At 33.1% G+C, this 21,072-nt stretch overlaps 1 protein-coding gene across 13 annotated transcripts in view; it reads left to right on the forward strand.

The window, feature by feature from the left end:
- Scalloped (TEA domain transcription factor 1 homolog scalloped) overlaps nucleotides 1-21,072 on the forward strand; it is a 160,016-nt gene that overhangs the window by 57,735 nt on the left and 81,209 nt on the right. For 5 of the 13 annotated variants that reach the window (XM_072899242.1, XM_072899244.1, XM_072899241.1 and 2 more), the window contains one exon: nucleotides 7,816-7,896. The exons of 1 other annotated variant lie outside the window; for it this stretch is intronic. In XM_072899242.1, coding sequence (XP_072755343.1) covers nucleotides 7,860-7,896 — 37 coding nt within the window. In that variant the 5' untranslated portion in view covers nucleotides 7,816-7,859. Of the gene's footprint in view, nucleotides 1-7,815; nucleotides 7,897-19,602; nucleotides 19,648-21,072 lie in introns of all 13 variants that reach the window. 7 more of the 13 variants (XM_072899236.1, XM_072899248.1, XM_072899235.1 and 4 more) reach the window with 2 other exon arrangements.

Below are 21,072 nucleotides of genomic sequence, written 5' to 3' on the forward strand. Positions count from 1 at the left end.
TATATACGTGATGATAAGCTAATAATGATATTGAAAGTCTAATTAACTATTATATAAATTCTTAAATTATTACAATTTTTAATTGTATTACATTATAATTAGAACACGAGACCTTTGTTATAATTGTTATTTATGTCATACAATCGTTTTATTGGATGTTGTATCATATATTTCTGTATTTATCAGATTTTTATTGTACATTCTATATTTTATAAATTAATCAAAGGGCTTTAACAGCCGAACGCAAGATGTAGAAGTGCAAATAAAAAACGTTTTTTTTTTTTTTTTTTTTTTTTATTTGGCTCTTAAAGCCTCTTTTTTATTAATTTATAAAATATAGAATGTACAATAAAAATCTGATGAATACAGAAAGAGCGCATAAAACTTTTTTTTTTTTTTTTTTTTTTTTTTATTTATTTGCCTTCCTATATCTTGCGTTCGGCTCTTAAAGCCTTTTTTGATTAATTTATCTGTGAATTGAGTGCCCATTAGCTTTTATTATATTCGATAAATTTCGTCCTCGAAATCAAATTTCAATCAGCTAATCAATTTAGTCAGATTATTTCTTGTTGAGAAAGAAGGAAGTGGAAGGAAATTGTATTGAAACAACATTTGATGACATGAGAGATCGCGGTCGGTTGATGACAACGCGACGGAGAAGATGCGACAAGTCCTCCTCCCAGAGTTGTAAAGTCATAAAGGAGTGACGCGACGTGCCTTTGGCCAGCATCAGAGGTTGGAGTCGCCACTATTAGATTGAGGTTCGGCGGTGGGCACGGCAGCCGCCGTCGCATCGGTTTACAATATCGTAAATCGCTCGCTAACCAGTTGGCCCCGCGGTATGCTAGGAATTCGGCTGGTACTCCGGTACTCTCGCTCTCTCGCTCTCTCTTTGGCCCAATCCTATCGCTATCCGCCTCATTCTATCTCTATATATACCCGAATTGGGAAGGTAGAGAAGCAGAGAGACAGAGAGAGAGAGAGAGAGAGAGAGAACCTGATCGAGCATATAGAATACTCTCTCGATGCGGCCGAGAACGTTGCCGTTGCATCGTTCGCGAGCCGGCAGGATCTCGGATCCTGCGGCCAAATTCACTGCAGCTTCAGCCTAGCAGAGTGCACACACCCTCCCCCCTCCCCCTCCCCTCCATCTTCGCGTATGGCAATCGCGGTTCTTCGATTGCGGATCTCGGCCACGACCGGCGTCACGACTATTCCGCGCGTACCGTTCGCGATACTCTCAGATCGAATCCAACCCTCTCGTTTTGAAAGACAAACCTTGTATTATAAACAAAGGCTCGTCTCGTTTTATTAAACAATGAATTTTAAAAATACGAGAGAAAAAAAAAAAAGAAATATAAATGTAGCAAATTAAAATTAGATAAGTTTTATTATTTTGAGAGAGAAGGAAAGAGAGGAATTGAATTATTATTATAATATCTGCTAGTGAAGTAGAACGTGACTGTATCGATATTTCACTTCACTTGACCGGATTTAACATCCCTCATCTCAATCGAGATTGCTGCTCGCGAATTAGTACGCGGCAAATAATAAACCGTCGGCGCGGAACAACTCGTGCGATTACGCGCTACCATTTAACCTCCCTCCCTTCCCCCGCTCCCTCCCCCTCTCTTTCCTTCTCCAATATACTCGCGCGCGCATACACGGCTAAATTACGGTATTATCTGCGTCAAGGTCCGAGATACGAACAAGATGTATGCCTGTACGAACAGACATATGCATGCCCGTTGCATCATGCGCCAGCGAGCAAAGCGAAAATTTTGCCGCGTCGATCAGCCCTCGCGGGTATTCACCGGGGAGTCCCCGTTTCCCCTCGATCTCGCTATTTACATGCGACGATCGAGGGTGAGATCCGTCAAAGCAGTCCGCCTCGCTCGAAACATTTTAATGGAGCGGTCAACCGTTGTTTGTTCGTGAAACGCCATTTGACCGAATTATTATTTCGCCTGAAAATCCTAGACTCGTATTCGATAATGCGGCTATTTTTAACATTCCGGCAGTTTGTTCTAAATAATTTAGCAGGAAAAACGATCAATGAATTTTTTAATTAGTTCTACTAATCTTGAGTATTATCTTTTAGTGAATTTTCATCAATATTTAATAATATAATAAAATATTAATAAAATGCAAACTCGATAAATTTTTTCTCGCGTTGACTGTAATAGTATAAAAAAAAATCTTGTTCGCCATTTGTGAACAAGCTTAAAATTAAATATCCTTAAGATTAATGATGATAGACGACATTTATATTTTAAGTTTTGAAGCGTTTCAAATATATATACTTTCCAAATTCAATCATTTTGGTCATAATTTTATAACAAACGAATGGAAATATAATTTTACAGATATGTATTTAGATAACTACATAAATTACGCAAATTTTAATAGTTAAAAATGAATGATTCTTTTCCTCTGATTATCGCGTTTTTATTAATAGATAATAGTTTAAACTTTCAATCTTTTCAGTCGAAGCTGATTTAACAAAAATTTTTGTGGCTATTTAAAGAATATAATGTTTTTATATATATACACATCTGTCATACCTGTCAAAATATTCTCTCTCTCTTTTTTTTTTTTCCTTTTAAAAGAGGTACATATATTTAGTATTTGTGCTTATAAGAGTTATTAGTATCCAATACTTCTGTTAAAAGAAAATCGCGTTTAAATGCAATAATTTTGGCTCACATACTTTCTATTTTTATTTTGAAGGTATCGCAAAAATTTAAAACACTCTTACACACTCATATTTTTGAAACTGCGATTGGTTTGCTTTCCTTTTTAACGTGCACAGTTTCTCTTTTCCACGCACTCGACAGCTATAATATCCGTTATGGAGAGGCACGAGGAAGAGAGGTGGAGGGAATTTTGGCGGAGAGGTTGCGACACCGAGAGTGAGACGGTAACGAGTGCCCCGCCATTTTGAAAGCGCAGGAGCACGGCATAATTACTGCCTTTGTTTCGAACAATTTATATTAAAATGGAAAGCAATCTGCATTTGCAAATTAAATGCGCGCCGCGCACTTCCCGTCCGCGTTCGCCGGGCTCGAGCCCGGATCGCGGAAGAGGAAAAGGGAGAGGGGGGGATGGATTATCGTGATGAAGAGGAGGTGGATGGGGTGGTTACCGCGGGCGGCTCGTGTAAAATCAAGCGGAGGCTTCTGCTGTGTTAATTGCACGCTGGTTATCCATTGCCTCTCCGCCATTCCACGCTGTTTCGCGATACCACCGGGCCACCTGATATCCTGTTCTACCGCGGAATCGAGCCGCCACCGTTGCCGTTGCGTCAAACGATTAACGGTTCATTCGCGGAGAACGGAATGGCGATTGATTGTTTTTTTAAGAAGAGACAAAGAACCAAAGACTTCATCTCGCGCTGATCGGTTATCATCGGGTTCTTCGAGCCTGGCTATTCTTGTTCAAAAGAAATTTAAATATCGTTGTTTTTTTTTTTTTCACAAATGAATAATGACAAAGGAAGAGATAAATAATATAATAACGTAAGAATTAAATATATTTGAGTATTATTGATAGATGATAATAAAGTTAATTAATTAAACGCAAATTTTTTATATGTTTTTTTTTCACGGTAAGTTTTTGATAGATTTATTGCTTATGTAAATTTTCCCTCATAAATTTCGTTTCACCTGTCTATGAGGTTTGATCCGAACCGCACTCAAGTTTTAATATTGGCAAGGAATGCTGAAGGCTAAAGAGACACGCGGAGGCTGCAACTCACTCGCCGATGCCGACTAATTAGTGGTCCGATCGAGAAAGGCTAATGGAGGTCATGCTCAAGTCATGGAACGCTTCTTGACTTCTACCCTCGGTAGTTCACGTGGATATACCTGAGATAGTTAGTAGCGTGTGTAATAAATGCCCGCGCATCGCGCTCCGTTATATACAAGTCGAATACAAGTGTGCGAAGCGTGTAGCTGACTAATAACGATCGCGAGATTTTCGCTGCTGATGATTGTTCACTCTCTACAATTTTGGTTTAAATCGACATGTAAACTTAATAACAAGCAATAACATTCGCCGTACAAGTAACATAAAAGTGGCGAGAAAAACGATATTTTCTAAATATCGGAGAGCCTTATATAAATCTTGTTCTTTTTATTATCACTCTGTTTACTATAATTTATCCATCTATTTTGTATATTATTACGGTTGTAACTTTTTATTTTCATCTTCTTATAAATGTTTTATGGAAATGAATATTTTATCAATGAATAAAGTAAATTCATTTTCGTTCTATCTAATTTGAATAATCTACGACATGTTGAAATTATTTAGATATCTATTTCTACAAACATAATATCGATCAATTTAATTTTATAGCGGTAGTTAATATCCATGACAGGTTGAAATTTTTATTTTATACATATATAAATTTCTATTTTAATATTAAAAATCTAATACCAAATCGCAAGGAAGTATGGCAAATAGACAGCATAAACTCCGACTATCAATAATCAAATTTTTAGTGTTTAAAAAGATTTTAAATCAGCCTAAAGGAACAATGTAATATTATGACGTAATATTATATTAATCTTACCGATCACTTTCAAATCCAAGTATGCATAACAAGCATAAATACTGATGCGTAACCAGCTAAAAAGTCTTCAAAATCGCTTCACGCGATAGTTTATACGGGCGCTTGATCTCTCTTTCTCGTCTCTCGCAACCCCTCTTTGTTGACCCAATACATTCTCGGGATTATACGGTTTAAGGAACCTCGCGTGCGTGCACGTATGCACGAATATGCAGGTGCACTTAGCTTCCTGATGCCGCGGGCGTCGTTCTCGATGTCGGATGATGCCTCGGGCGCGCTTTACCCTCGAGATTCCTTTCCGCATGAAGAGGAGAAGCGTTCCTTGGGATCTCGCATTCTTTCGCGAGGACCTAGCTTTATATGCGGAAAACTCGTCTCTCATTGTATGCACTTTTTTAGCAGTGGTTTAAAAAAAAATACGCTTACATCGGTGCATGCCGTAAGATGATCCACTTTTTGGGGCAAGAATTATCATCAAAAAAAAAGCAATTGCGTTTCTTCACCACCTATGATTTTTTATATTACACGTGTGATACGAAGAAATTTTTTTTTTTTTTTTTTTTTAATTAAATAAAAGAATATTGAATTCAAAATTGAAAATTGACATTTTACACATTATTAGGATTCTTATAAATCTCTGTATTAATTATTTTCAAAGTATAAAAATGAAAAATACATTTGAATATTGAATAAAATATTTTTTTAAATTAATTAAATTTAAATAAAGTTTATGTAATTTATGCGGGAATTAAGTTCTCTCTTTTTTTTTTTTTTTTTTTAATTATTATATTTTGGTCGGAAATGTTTTACATATATAATCGATTATTTGTCGTTGGATTATGGTCGGTTCAGGACTATATCCTTTGACATGGAAATATGTGCGCGTAAAATGCCGACGAAATGGCGAGGTTTAGAGTAGTGTACAAAAGGCGCAAAAAAGAATGTCGTAGGTATAAGCACGAAACAAATAAACTTTTCGGCGCTCTTGCGGTGAGCTCTCCGCTACTTTTTCCATCCTTGCTCTCGCATTTTTCTGCTTCTGGCTTCTACCGATTTTTGCCAGTGTTGGTTCTCTCCCGCGTATGCAATTTTTCCATGGTAAATAAACTATTTTGATGCCGGTTACGGTTCCAGATATACCTTAACAATGAATTGCCTAGGAAACGTTTCGACCATATCCGTTTTTCGATAATTTATCATTATAATTGCTAAGTTGTATATAATCAAATGAATTCTCGGTGAAATAATTATGTGAAATATATATATAATCCCTTTTAATATAATTAACAAAACTTGCCCATATTTGACGTGTTTATTTCGTTATGCAACATTATTTGTAAACGATTGTATTGTCCGACATAAATTTACTCTGATATTTTAAACACCTGTGAACAGAAAAGCAATTAGTGCATCGAAATAAATGAAAACTGACGCATCTGCGGAATGCTTCTGATTTAGGAATATTTCCGATGCCGTGTGCACGCAGAGAGGTGTATTTCACAAAAAAATCAACTTATTCGTTATGTCGTCCGCCGAATGGGCGGATGTGAAATTGCAACAATTTCAAATTCGTGTACTATTCCTATGTCGAATATTTTTCGAAAAATTCGTCAAAGCGATGAATTATTCCGTACCTTTTTTTATATAGACTACCAATAAAAAATAGAAAACTGCAAAAACCAATCAAGCGTAAATTTGAATTATTTCAATTTAAAATATTTTAAATATTTAAAAAATAAAATGCAATATGTCGCTAGTGAAACTGCGATATTTTGATATTTCGTTTTTAGCTAAATGATATCTAAACAATCTATAAACAGTATTACGTAATAATTTTTTTATTTTGACAATATTAATTTTGCGTGCATTAAAAATGTAAAAATGCATTAAAATTATCAATTTATTATAACATAACTTTTTTTTACAAATTTCTCTACTATTAATACAAAAAAAAATATTAAACATTACCGATTCATTTTGAATTTATAAATTTTAATAATATTCATTGAATATAAAAGATGAATATTAAATATTCTTATTCTTTTTATACCAACAAACATAGTAGAAACAACGTGAAATTCCACTAATCTGTCTATTTTAAAATCTGTCGGTGGATGAATTTTTATCTCCCAATCTAATTTATCAAGCTGAAAATTTACTTACGTTCAGCTGTATCTACAATTCTCTAATAAATCTATAATTTTATGACTAATTAACTCTATGATTTACTTTTGGAGCGAAAATTCGTTTTATTTAATTTCTCTATACATCTTTTATATAAATAAAATACTCGAAAGACTTAATTTTTTCCTTAATATAAAAGCTCATTTTAATGTATATAAACGATCATAAACGAACAATAAATCTTTTTAATTAAACAAAATTAAACGAAGATATTATCAACATACGTGTCATTATGATGTAATTCAGAGGAATAATCACTTACATATATTTGATATATAGGTGGAGATACAGCTGTCTTATTGCTTTTCACGCTTTCCGAAGATGTTCGTAAGCGTAACCGCGGACTGTTGCTCGCCTCGCAACTTATAACGTGCCGATTTCACCGCAGAAACGTTGCACGTGTGAAAGTCAGGATGTCCGGTCTTTTCGAAAGAAAAACTTGCGTGCGGACATAATTATAACGGTGCGCTCTGGCGGATTTTCGATTATGAATTATTTTTATTTTCGACGAACAAACCAAAGCAAATCTTGATTTTTTTCTTTTCATTCAAGCTTTTCTTTATTCAGTATTTTAAGCGAAGTACAGCTTCTCAGATAATGTAAGAAAGCAACTTCTCAATGAATATAAATTATTAGTTAATTAAAATTTTAATTCAATAGGATAAACGTAGAAATTTAAAAATATATAATAATGATAAATGTATTTAATTTAATAATACTTGAAATTTTTCAGGAGGAGGATATAAATAATATTTAAGAACATTATGTTTTTTTTACAATAATTATTTGCTTATCACTATTGCATAAATAGAATTAAATTTTTACTTTATATTTAATAAGTTAAGTTAGAAATTAGAATGCGAGAAATTATTTTTATAACACACAATTCCAAATATATTAGTACTTACAATTAATAAAATTATTACTTACATTTGAAATGCAATAAATATTTTTGCTTTTTTTTAATAAATATATAATACTTTTTAGTGAATTTTCGACAATCGTATAATACAATATTTACTTTAGTCTATATGTGACGATCACTGTCTGCATTATAGGTGCACCCACGTCGCCGTCATCCTGACCTGCCCGAGAAATCCTCATGAAAGACTGGGAACTCAGTACTCAGAATAGCATCGGTATCGTAGACATTTCTGTTTTTATTTTTTCTCTTTAATGGCTCGCTTCAATCGGGCCTTCTTTTTTTAAATAAGTTGTACTCTCTTTTTCTCTCTTTCTTATCTTTTGCATCTCTTTTCTTATTTAGACACAGGATACTGGGCAAAATATGGTGATGGTGTTAATATAACAAACGCATTTGAGATTTTTTAATTAGTGGTAACATAATTATTATAACAAAAAGTGAAATCATCTAACACGCTACAATTTTTATTTTACTGTGTAATAATAATTTCATTATATTCTTTTTATTTTAGACAAAAGGTATGAAAATGTGTCTTTTAAAATATCAGCATTCAAAATCAACATATGCTTGTTTTCTATTATTTGCGGAATTCGCTAATCATCTTAATCGCTGATTTTTCGAATTGATCGCGAAGAACCAGACGTCATATCGTGGACCAGTAACTACCGTCCTTTCGTAGAATTCACACAGGGTCCTTCTCTGTCCTCCTCGTCGCCGTCCCCCCTCCCCCGTTGCTACCGCCTCTGTGTCGAGAGTAGCCGCAACCGCGAATTACTTCGCAATTTCCCGAAATTGCGCAATCCGTGCGGGCTAATGGCCGCCGGGCCGCCACAGCAGCGAGGAACCGGGAACAGGTGGGAGAGGTGGAGGGAAACGAGGAAGGGGGGGCACGGAGGGAGGACGGTAGCCGACGAGGAGACCATTAATTAAGCAAAATCATAAACTCGGCCCCACCAAGCGTATGCGCACTCGCGCGCGAGTTGCATTGAAAAATATAAACGCGCCGCGCGACCCGTTACTTTCACGAACGAGGAGCCGCTGCCCTCTCTGCTCTTTGCTAATCGCGACTGAGCTCTCTGTTGCGGTTTATACCAGAGAGAAAAAGAAAATATATATATATATATATATAAAAATATATATACATATATTGTCGACCGCTCCAGGAGGCAATTGGGGTTGAATCATTCGGCTAAATCGTTGAACGGTACCGTTAGTGTTCGCTTCTCTGCCGCGATTATCGTGGAATTATTTTAATCTGACCGAGCGGTCGCAATCGCGAAAAATCGCGTTACGCACGTTGCGTTTGATTCTCGCGTGGACGTGTCTGCGTTCAATTAAAATTGTACATTTATTTAATAGGATTTAAGAGATCTTTTTTCCTTCTTTTTTTTTTTTTTTTTAATGTACTCGTTGATCAAGTTGATGCTCACGATTCCCTAAACAAAAGTTTTATTGAATGTTACTTTTTTGTATTTAAGTTTTAATTTGACATATATGTACTTTGCAGAGAGCATTAATCTTTGAAAAATGACATAAAATCTTCTCTGTAAAACTCGTTCACTTCCCAAGTTTATACAATCTATATATATTTCTAAATTTCTATTTATAATTCACAAATTTTTAATATTTTAATAGTTTAGGAGGAAATAATTTAATTTAATTTGTCAAAAAAAAATTATGGGAAAATTTTTATGTTAAACATTTTTATTTCTGATTATACTTTTTATTTTTCTAAAGAATCAAAAAAAAAGGATATATATGTGAAATGTTACTTGATCTGAACTTTATTTATGAAATAGGTTTACGTGTGGCCTGTTTATATTTTTAGCAGATTATATTTAGTATACAGGTTTTAAGTATTGTTGCGTAAGCGGCACTAAAATGTCCAAACCCGACTATATCCGTGTTGTAATATGATAACGAAACGAGAAACATTTTTCGTGATTACAGCAGGTTTTGTAGAAATTATGAAATGTTGTTTAAAGAGTAAGGCAATTAATTATTCGGAGTAACCTCTCTTATGCGTATTTCTTAAAGGAAAAAAAAAAAAACGTATATCAAGTAATTAAAAGTGGCAGACAAATGTCACCGCGCAATCGTGTGATAAATTTGCTCAGACTCTGACGCAACTAAACAAGATTTTAATGGCGCTAATGGCCATCGGATTTGTCGACGGTGCTCGCTTCGGTAACGACACGATAAGCCTCGTTGCGAAACACATTCGAAACAGGTAAATTGATCCGCCGAACGTATCGACGTACATTTCATACCACGATGGACGATATGTAGTGTGCGTTTATGGCATGTTACAATGCGAATGCATGCAAAAGTGTAGAGATATAATCTGACGGAAGATTTTATATTTTTAATCTCAAAAAAATCTTTTAATAGTTTTATAATATGTCCAAGAAAAATCAATGTAACATTTGCTGAATTACATAATGTATTAGAGGAAGAGAGAAAGAAAGAGAAAAAGTGAAGTATATGATTTTTTAATTTTAGAAAATCTGAGCTTTTTTTGAAATAGATAATAAATATTTACATTAGCTTTTTACACAGCATGGATTATTTTCATTTTGACATATCTTGTAGATATTTCTAAACAACACAATTTTACAATATATGTCAAAACAAAATAATCCTTATTACGTAAGTTAATGTAAAAATTTACCAAATATATTTTTACTCATAAGTTTTAAGAAACATTCATATTAACTGACAAAATTTTTTTTTAATTTAATATTAATTCTACACTCATTGGAATGTATATAAAAATTATGTGTAACTTCTTTACGGGCTAGTATATTTCTTATACACAAACTATTTAAAGCTTATCAATATTTTAAGAGAAAAGAGCAATTTTACAATCCAAAATGATTTCTCTGCAAAACCGTTTGCATCTGCTGAAGAATTGAATGCACCAATAATGTGAGGTATAGAATGGAATAGAGCGCGACAGAGTGTTACAATAGCAGGGTGTTGCGGTGAGGCGAGATTTTGTTTCCCGCAAAAACGTGGGATCAGCTGTTTAAAACGAGGTACGATAAAACCGATTTTCCACGGTATATAGTTTTAACTCTTCGTGAACGGCAGCATCTCGACGATTGTGCAAAATCCAGCTCGTACACACACACATATATCGGGAATAAGTTCACATATACGTTCACGTATATCGTTCGACGGTGTAACGTTGTATAGTACGTGCAAGAGAGCCGGGCCTCGAGGTGTATCGAGGTCGACCGGTTCTCCAGCAGCCGTCAGTCGTTAAGGGACATTGCGACACACGTGGTTGCGCGCGCGTGGTTGTTGTCCCTCTCGTCTCTCCATCTCCCGTTCTCTTCCTCCTTCTCTTTTCCTTTTCGCCGCCTCGCGAGAACGAGAACTTTAGGAATTGCAAATAAATAGTTGCTTTAGCCATGTACGTTACGCCAACGACATCCCTTTTTATCAATTCTTTGTGATACTGTATAATCAAATAGTCATATTTTGATATCGTCGAGATTTTTGATACGCGACTTATGTGCTTAGCGCCGCTAAAAATTCCTAAAAATTTCTATCCAAATTATCGATGATGCGGTTTACCTCACGTCGACAATGTTGTCACTATATTATTTTTAAAACCTGGGAATATTGAATTTTCGCACGTTCTTCGTAGAAAATGATGTAGCTTTATTATACGCATCGCATTGCCAGGCGGCGAAACGTCTTCGTCGTAGATCTTTCAGTGGCGCGCGAATGAAGATGAAACCGAAGTAAATGAGCGCGGGCGGATATTTTTCTTGGCAGCGCTTCCCAATTTTACGTCCAATCTGACGACGTCTCTAAAACCTTTACTTCCCTTCTCCGTTTACTCAAAACGAGCTCCCAAACCAGAACAGTGTTATTTGTATACTACGTTTAAATCGTATTTACCTTGGATATTTTTCGTTGTCAAAATCTAAAAGTCCACCTACTTGTGCAAAATCATTTTAAATTTACAGATGAAAAATAAAAGAATAAAGCAAAGAAAAACATGCAATTCCGAGTTGGTGATTCCGATACTTTTCTTTAAGACGATGGTAAGATTCTGATCATAAAACTCGAAAAAAAACACTCGCAATGATTGGCCGATACGCACGACGATATAATAGATTATATCGGCTGTGCGAAAAAATATGAAGAAACGACGCGGAAGGCGTTATATATATAGCCAGGATATATAATAATTATTAAGAGTTATATTACAACAGGCTATATATGTGTGTGACTTACGCCTAGCGATTAAACGAGACAATTAAGCGCTTTGAATGGAAAGATAAGAACGCGTTGCTGATTCTTAGAGAAAATAAAAATTTAATTGAAAAGCCTTAACTTCGCGCATGTAGAAAAATCGAGATAGATAACGTGGGAACCATCTCTCTTCTCTGTTAAATTTATTCTTATGAATTCGCAAACATATCATTATAAAAGAAGATTCTCCTCCGTTCCAGAATACATAAAGAACATTTATGATGTATTGAATTAATACGGGATGCTTGTACTGTATATATATCTCAATTAAGTATTTTAATTTTTGTCTTTAAAAAAAAATATTATATTATTATTCTGTATAATATCTAAAGAGAGATAAAAAAGATGAAAGATAAAAAAATGTAGTATTTTTATTTACAGATTTTATTTTAAAAAAATTACTATTTGAATTAATGACAATTAATGATGAATTTAATGTTGAATTAAAAAGATATCGAAAAAAGAGTGACATCTGATCAAACTTTTATTGAGGAATTTAGACTGAAATTGTCATACATTCCACCTTCGGCAGATGATTTTACAATTGCATACGTATGTTTACATTATACATTCATCAAAATGTTTGCCACATATTTTTTTTGGAGAGATTAAAAAATGTAATCACATATTAATAAAACATGCGAAATCGAGATTAAAGATAGTTCTTTTTTTATCTTTGTGAACAAGGACGAAAAGAGGACGCGTTCTCCGAGGAACTCACAGGACATCTCATGCATATAGTTTCAGATAAGGATAATTATGACCGGCGGGCGTTCCGATACAACAGTTACGCATATTGGAAATGTCTATGACTATTTAACGGTTTCCCCAACACAAACTACATTGATATCACAGTCGGTTGAACGTTGTGAGGTAATTAACCCCGGAGTGCCTCCGGGGATATGCTGCGGGGCCACTCACGTCATTAACAGCCGCAAATAATTAATTGTTAATTAAATAATTATCAGTTACCAGCGAATCGGTTATTAACAATCGATGAACCATGCATAGAGCGATGTTCCGGGCAGATGCTTAGAATACATGTAAATTGATCAACGACATATACCGCCGACCATCGCCGATCTATAAGCGCATTTACCACAAGAGATACATCGCAATGTATTAACTTAATATTATAATTTAAAGATTTAAGAATAATTGATTATTCAAAATATAATATAATTATCTAACTTTTTTTTTAATGCTTTAGAAATATTGTTTTTAATTTATAAAAATAAAATTTCAATCAAATATATTACAAATTATTTTGTATATTAAATTTAATTTTGAGTAAAAAAAGGCGATAAAGTTAAATTTTAGGCAAAAGAAATTAAGTATATGTACCAATTTTATATCGATCATATTATTATTATATTGTTTTTATATTTTATATCGCTTTGTGGTTTTCTCCAAATTAATGATATGTCTCATCTCATTAATAATTCCCATTATTAATTTACTAACGTAATATGATAGTAATTTATTTATTCCAGCCTCTTGCAGCTAAAAAAAAAAAATATTGATTTTGATTTTTATATAAAATAGCCCATATCAAGAAAATGGCGGAGCGATCTCGCTGCAACTCGTGCATCTTTCGTGTATCGGTGTTTTACCGCACTGTTTGCGAGAGCAAAACATCGGGCACTGGTAACATTGTGACGAGAAACGATACGAGGCGCGATGAAAGCTGCTTAAGGCTCCGCTACGATCGGGTATTTGATTTGCACGCGCGCGCACCGGGACCCCTGGAAAATCCGGTCGAACCGGACGGGCGGGAACACACCGCGTCGTGTCGATGCGATGTCGTTCTCTCCCGCCGAGATCAAAGGCGAGGCGAATCTCGACAAAGAAACCACTCGGAAAGAGGCGGCGGACAACGCGAAGAATAAAAGAGGGGGTGGAGGAAAAGGGATGACGACGATTTCTTCTAGTCTCTTCGTTCCACCGCTGAGAAATCACCCGAAGATGTACCGACGATCGTTAGGGCGATCGGAAAGGGGGAGCGGAAGGGACCTCTTGGAGAAGACGACAAAAAGGGGGGCTGCTGGTCGTTTGTTTGTTGCGACTCTTAATGGCCGTTCTCGGACGAGTTCGTAATTGGCGCGTTTGCACACCGCGTTCCTCTTTCTCTCTCCTTTTACCTTTCCTTGGTCTCTTCCTTGTCCTTCCTCCCTTACTTCGTTTGCCGTCGCACTTGTCGCCCCCTTCTTTTTTCACGGAACGACACAGCGTCTCGTTCCTTTTTCCGTCGTCGCGACTTTCGTGCCACCCGCTTTGTATGTTTTCTCGAGCTGGTTGACGCGTTGCGTCCCGTCCCGTCCCGTCCAGTCGTCTCGTATTATATCGCCTTCTCTTACTGTCATTCCTCTACGTTTGCTCTACGCGTATAACGATTCGAGAAAGAGAGACGAGACACGCAGCCGCGTTTTCGTTTGAAATCGCTCTCTGTCGCGGCTCCGCCGATGATCTTTCGACGCCTCGCGGTCTGACTACGCTCATCTTTTTCCACTTGCGCTCGTTCTAATTCAGCCATTAGTAATTTCATATTTCAGACTCGTTGCATTGTAACTTGTACAAATGACTCACATGCATTTATCTATTTTTGTCGGGGTCTAAATTATCATTAGATCCTATTTATCATCGAGAGCTTATTTTTAATCAAAAGTAGTTCAATTTATGTTAGTTATCTTCTTTCTCTCTTTTCCTCTCTATTTCGACTTATCTATCTCTTTAAGAAATTATTTTACAATGTAACTAATTATATAACTTCCTGGTATCTTTTTCTGGAAGCTAACGTTTTATAAATTTTGTAATCTTTAAAAAAATATTTATTTTTATAGATAACAATTTTTTTATTTATTTTATTTATTTAATGTATAATTATTTCTCAACTCTAACTCTATATTTTTATCTAGCATCATTATATTAAATTTCGTCATTTTAGCGATGGTAACGGTATATTACATGACACCGTTATAAATGTGTCATTACAGGCGTGATGACAACACGTTCGGTTTCAGATTGCTGTTTCACGTATTCTCTTTATCGGTACATTCAATTTTAAGGGAACTGTATTATGGTCCTGTCCCTCGCACGTACGAATTTCACATTGGGGGATTGCTTTTGCGCGCGCGCAACGTGTTGGCGTACAAGCAGTAATACGTAACTCGTGTCGTCGTCGCTCACTAATGCCGCGAGCGGGAATCGTATTTATACGGCAAGTTATCCCCGGGCTGCAGGTACACACCGTAACATAACTTTCCACCCCCGGGATACGCTCGTGTGACCGCATGGCGACCCCGGGCGAACGATTGCCGGCCGGACGGTTCTCGAGATTGGCGATGGTGGAGGATTAATCGAGCTCGCACAATAAATGATTCCCGCTTGTCGCGTCGCTCCTGCGGGCTCATCCACTCAAAAGAGAAACGAGATTTGTCGCTCGCTTGTCGAAATGAAGGTCTCTTTGTACCTTTGCAACGCCTCTCGATAAAACACGTGTGCAATGATTTATGTTGATATCTACTTTTGCGATTATGCATATAAAGAGCAGAGATAAATTTGTGGACATGAATGAAACGACTATAAAAACTTAGAATTAAACTTGACACATTATAAAATATTTACAATAATTCATCATTGACTAACAATATGCATTACTTGAATTGCATTAGTTTGTATAATATATTTAATCTTAGAAAAAAAATATATAGAGACCAAAACGCAAATTTTCAATATTATCTTATACTTATTTCAAAATTAAATGTATATATGCTAATTTATTTTAATTTTTCAATATCGAGACGATTTATGAGATTATAGTTATCTATAATTGAACTTTTGAATTTTTTTGTAGTGAATGTAATAATTACGTGAAAATAAATAATAATAAATTTAAAAATGAAAACAAATTATAAATCCAATATTTTCAAAATGAAATAATTCGAATATTAAGATTGCAGTAAATAAAAAAATAATTTAATACCCTGGTACAATCGGTAGTAATGGAATTACAGTAGCCAACGTTGATTTATAAAATATAAATATATCCAAACGTAATCTATGTAACATATATACATACCAGAGAATGTCTAAAATAATTAATATTATAAAAAATAATTATTGTTTGAATTTTTTATATTTGTCCTTTGAATAGATATTTAATAAAATTACATAAACCTCGAAAAATTTTTTTCTATATTAATTTTTATAAAATATATTTAGATAAGAAATAAAAATAAATTATCTAGATAAAGATAAAACAAGTTAAAGTAATTTATATTTTTTTATACAAATTTATATACATAACATATATAATATACATAAGTAATATATAATATATTATATAAATAATATATTATATAAATTATTATTGTTTTAAATATTTTATAAGTATATGTTTTTTTAAGAAACAAATATTTTATATGCATAATAATGTAAGATAAATTGCTACAACGAGATAAACGAGCAATTAACTTTACAAGAGTAACAAATAATAAATTAAAATAATTACCTATTTCATAATTGCTTTGCTGTTGCTCAATGTTTTCTCGGACTACTTTTTCTTCTCTCTTTTCATACTTTTCTGCTTCTTCATAGCACTCGCACAATATACACTCACTCGCAAAACCACGATTAATTACGATCATGAGCATAATCAATAGAATACAAAGATCATGCGGCACTTTGTATTGTATTATATGTTAAACGCATGCGACACACATTTTATTATGTATACTATGTCAGGAAAACAACGCGATATACGAAACATGATCCATTCGGATTACTCGAAAATTGTCCAGCCAGATCAATTCAATGGTATGTTTGTTGCTAACGAATAGTACAGGTTCGTATTTTAAAACAGTTTTACTATCTCGTGTTATATAGGTGAATAAATATACAAGTTAAAATTAAAGATAAATATTCGCGAATTGCAATATTCAAAAATAATTACCAAAGTTTATCAATTACTTGTATGATAGACTTTGATCGAATAAATCGTACGAAATACTTGTTTTGACAAGTTACAACGATGTAAAAATGTCAAATTTATATAAAAATATGAAATTAACAATGACAGTACTTATTATTATATCAATCGCATCGTGGTTAATAGCTCAATTTTATATTACACGATTAATTAATGATTAGTTAAGACATGATATACCATCCGATAATATACAATTAAAACTCAGTATTGGACATGTGATGCAGTTCAAAATAATTGTGCTATTAATAATAGATACAAAAAACTTCTCGGTATTTGAATCGTTGATATGTGTATTTATTACTCTCATTGTCAGTTCGAAAATGGGTAAATTATATTTAAATCAATGAAAATGCGAAAAAAAGCACAATGCGAAATATATATTTGAATCTAAACAATAAATAAATATTAGAAAACAATAATTTATAATTTTCTATTGACACATTTATGAGTTATTAATTGCGAAAATTATTTAATTAAACGAAATGGTAAACGCTAAATTATATAAAAATCATAAGAATTACTCATGAGTCATCTTTTAGAATCTATCGCGATCATGTATTTTAGGAGATTTAATTAATAATTGATTTATGTGATACAGTTTTTCAATATTTTAATCACTAGATTTTGCGATATTTCTATTATGTTTGTAATCCGAAAAATAAAAATTAGCAAATTACATCTAATTAAAGTATTTAAAAAAAAGTCATTGATATGTTACTTATTATTATAATAGTTAATTTAAAATTCAGAAAACCGAATATTTTCCATTAAATTTATTTATTCTATCCTACGTTAAATAATACGTTAAGTAATATTATGTTGTATGTGCAGCAAAAATGTGTGTTCAACCTTATACCACATGGTATTCAATGTTTCTTGCAGCATGTAAACAATAGCGTGGCGTACAGCGCTCTATTATTTACATGCCGTAACCTCGTAGTTAGTCGCGTAACGAGACTCGAGCCAGCAGGCAGCGGCGTAAGTCGCTCGTGCTATCATCGCATTATCTTCTGAAATACGCGATCACGACGGATACACCAGTACATGTATCGCGATCATTCTTCATGACCAACTGGAGATTATTAGCCTGCGCAATTAATTCTCACGATTGACGCTTCGTAAAAGTGTGTCAATAACGGATAACAATTATAAATTATTATTTTATTTTAATATTTAACATGATAATTACTTCTTTAATATTCTTGTTTATATACATATATGTTACGTACGCTTTGAATGTTTCAACAGTTTAAATATAATTTTTGAATAGACAGAATAAGATAAAAAAGTCAAGAAATTTAAGTAATAAAAAAATGATGTATGTATATCTATTAATTGTTAATAATATAATTATTTCGAAATGTATCGCACGTGTAATACTCTGAATTTCAATTGTATATTTTCGGATGGTATATTGCATCTTTATTAGCCATTTATTAACTCAATTCGCATATAGTATAATATAGCGTGGTATTAGAGTGAGATTGCCGATGTCATTTTCGAATTTTTCGAGAAAATTAACAAAGTTATGCGAATGCGAAACGGATCGAGCAGTGATGCGACGCGTTTAATTAATATAAGCGTAGTCGTTATTAATCTCGTATTTATATTATCCGCGTATTTTAAAATTGGCGTTTGTATGTACATCGTAATTTGTCAAAACATTTGGCTTCGAAGAGTTTTATTCGATCACAATTTGTCATGTAAACAGTCGGCGGAATGATAAAGTATTCTCGGATCTGTATCGGACATTTATCTTTAATTTTAATATATTTATCCTAATAAGGGAGAGGAAAATTATCCTAAAATGTGAATTTATACTATTCGTTATTAACAGAAGCAATATTACTATGACGAGTTAAGTTTGTGGAACGTTAATCTACCTGCACAATTTTCGAATTCTATATGATTACAATTTCGTTTGACACGTAGTTTTCATGTTCTTTTTTTCCTTGTCGCAATATAATAAAGTGTGTGTCGTTATTGAGAATACAATGCAAAAGTGCTCCGTAATCGTCGTATTCTGTTAATTAGTGAACGCGTGAATATAATTATGTGTGTTTTTGCGAGTGAGTGTTGAAGAAGTGCCATGAGCGAGCAAGAAAAGATGAAGAAGAGAGAAAAAGACCTGAGGAAACATCGGGCAACGGCAGAGTAACGATGGAGTGAGCATACAGTTTATAACTCATTTAATGGTTTTTTTTTTTTTTTTTTTTTTTTTTTTTTTTTTTTTTTTAATGAAATTAATTGCTTTTTTTATACCTCTGCGATAGTAATCTTGTACATTATTATTCAATAATCTAAATTTTGAACAATACTTATATAAAACACTTGTATAATAAAATATTTATAATAATTATTAATATTTTTATCAAGCTATATGTATATATATTATTATTATTATTATTATTTTAACATTGTTTAAGATTGATAAGTATTTATATAAATTATATAAGAATAATTTTTTAATTTTTTATCTACATTTTGTAAAAAGTTAATACAGAAAGAAATTTTCTTGAGGAATATGAAATTTTTGACTTAAATATATGTTTAAAGGACAAAGGAGAAAAATTCAATTGTACGATATAATTATTTTTTTAAATGTTAATTATTTTAACTCGGTATCTTATATATATAAAATTTGGATATACTTGTATTTTGCAGATCAACGTTGTGTACACTACAACTCCGCCGTTGCGCATCGTACCGGTGAGTGTTAGATTATTTCTTATATATATTTTTTATATATTTATATCATTTCGATACATACTTTTGATTGAAAATGTAACTTTATAAATGTGAAAAAAAAACAATAGAAAATATATTTCAGTTAAAGTATGCTTAAAAATGTGTTAACAATGATATAATAGTTTTATCAAGAAAGAGATTATCTTAAAAAAAAACCTTAATAAAAACATTACAATTCTCCTTTCTATATCAAAGATTTAACATATATAGGCAAGACTTTTAAATATAATTAAATATAATTAGTGAGAATATGAGAACACACAATATACCTATTGATATTATTTTGGCAATTTTAGTATCGAATATATTATAATTAATAAATTTTTGAAATTTATTTTGTAGAGATATATAATAAAAAATAAGGGGAAAAAAAGAAGAAAAGTAAAATAGGATTATAACGAGTATAAAATACATTTGTAGAATATAAAATTTTTATGTAATATTCTTCACAGTGTTTGGATTTACATTTTATGGACGAGAGATTAAGATTAGAAGACTATCGTTAAATACATGTATATTACGTGTATTTAATGAAATGCGAGATTTAATCATGTAATCATGAAGAAGTTAATCAATGACGTATTCGCTTGAAATTAGCAATGTCCTTGATTGTGCTGCCCCTCAGACAAGCGTCATTACCCTCTGCTCTGCGGTTTTAGCGGTTTCGCGATGAGTACGAGATCCTTCTATGTGAGGATCGCGCGATTTACTTCCTTATTGCAGACGATGAATCAACGTCTCATCAAAGTTGCGTCCGTGTGTTTTTCCCAGCATCCAATAGCAAAACAATCTCATCTTTATCTTATAATATTTCTCCGAGTATGTCAGAACAATCCTTCAACAGTCTATTGGATGAGTTTGAAGTATATAAGTGATTCTCGTAGAGATTTATGTAAGAGTAATTTTCTTGTCTCACATTTAATTTTCCGCGTATCACTCAAATTGAAGATTAGGAAAAAAGAAAGATTTCTAAGACTATTATCACAAAAAAGTATTTAAAAATATTTTTATTCTATTTTACATTTTGCCACTATAATCATTTGTATATAGATTAATTATTAATTATTAATTAATGTGCATTAATGTATTATATTTTCTTCGATCATATAATGTGAGAATAATATGAATATGAATATCATTTTAGACGAATTTTTTGTTTTGCGTCTAAAGTATCGTGCATTATAATTTATCTTGGATGTCATCGCAAAACAATCGCAATATTGAAACATAATGTTGGATTATTACAAGAAAGGTATTCGGAACCACTCACTGTAAAGTCTTGTTTGTCTTTCAGAAATTGTCATTTGGCATTGGAGCTCGTCAGGTATCAGTCCGATGATTCCGATGAATCCGATGAGAAATGATGAGAATGACTCTTTTCTCTGA

Source organism: Anoplolepis gracilipes, chromosome 9 (assembly GCF_047496725.1).
Source record: "Anoplolepis gracilipes chromosome 9, ASM4749672v1, whole genome shotgun sequence".
Classification (NCBI taxonomy): domain Eukaryota; kingdom Metazoa; phylum Arthropoda; class Insecta; order Hymenoptera; family Formicidae; genus Anoplolepis; species Anoplolepis gracilipes.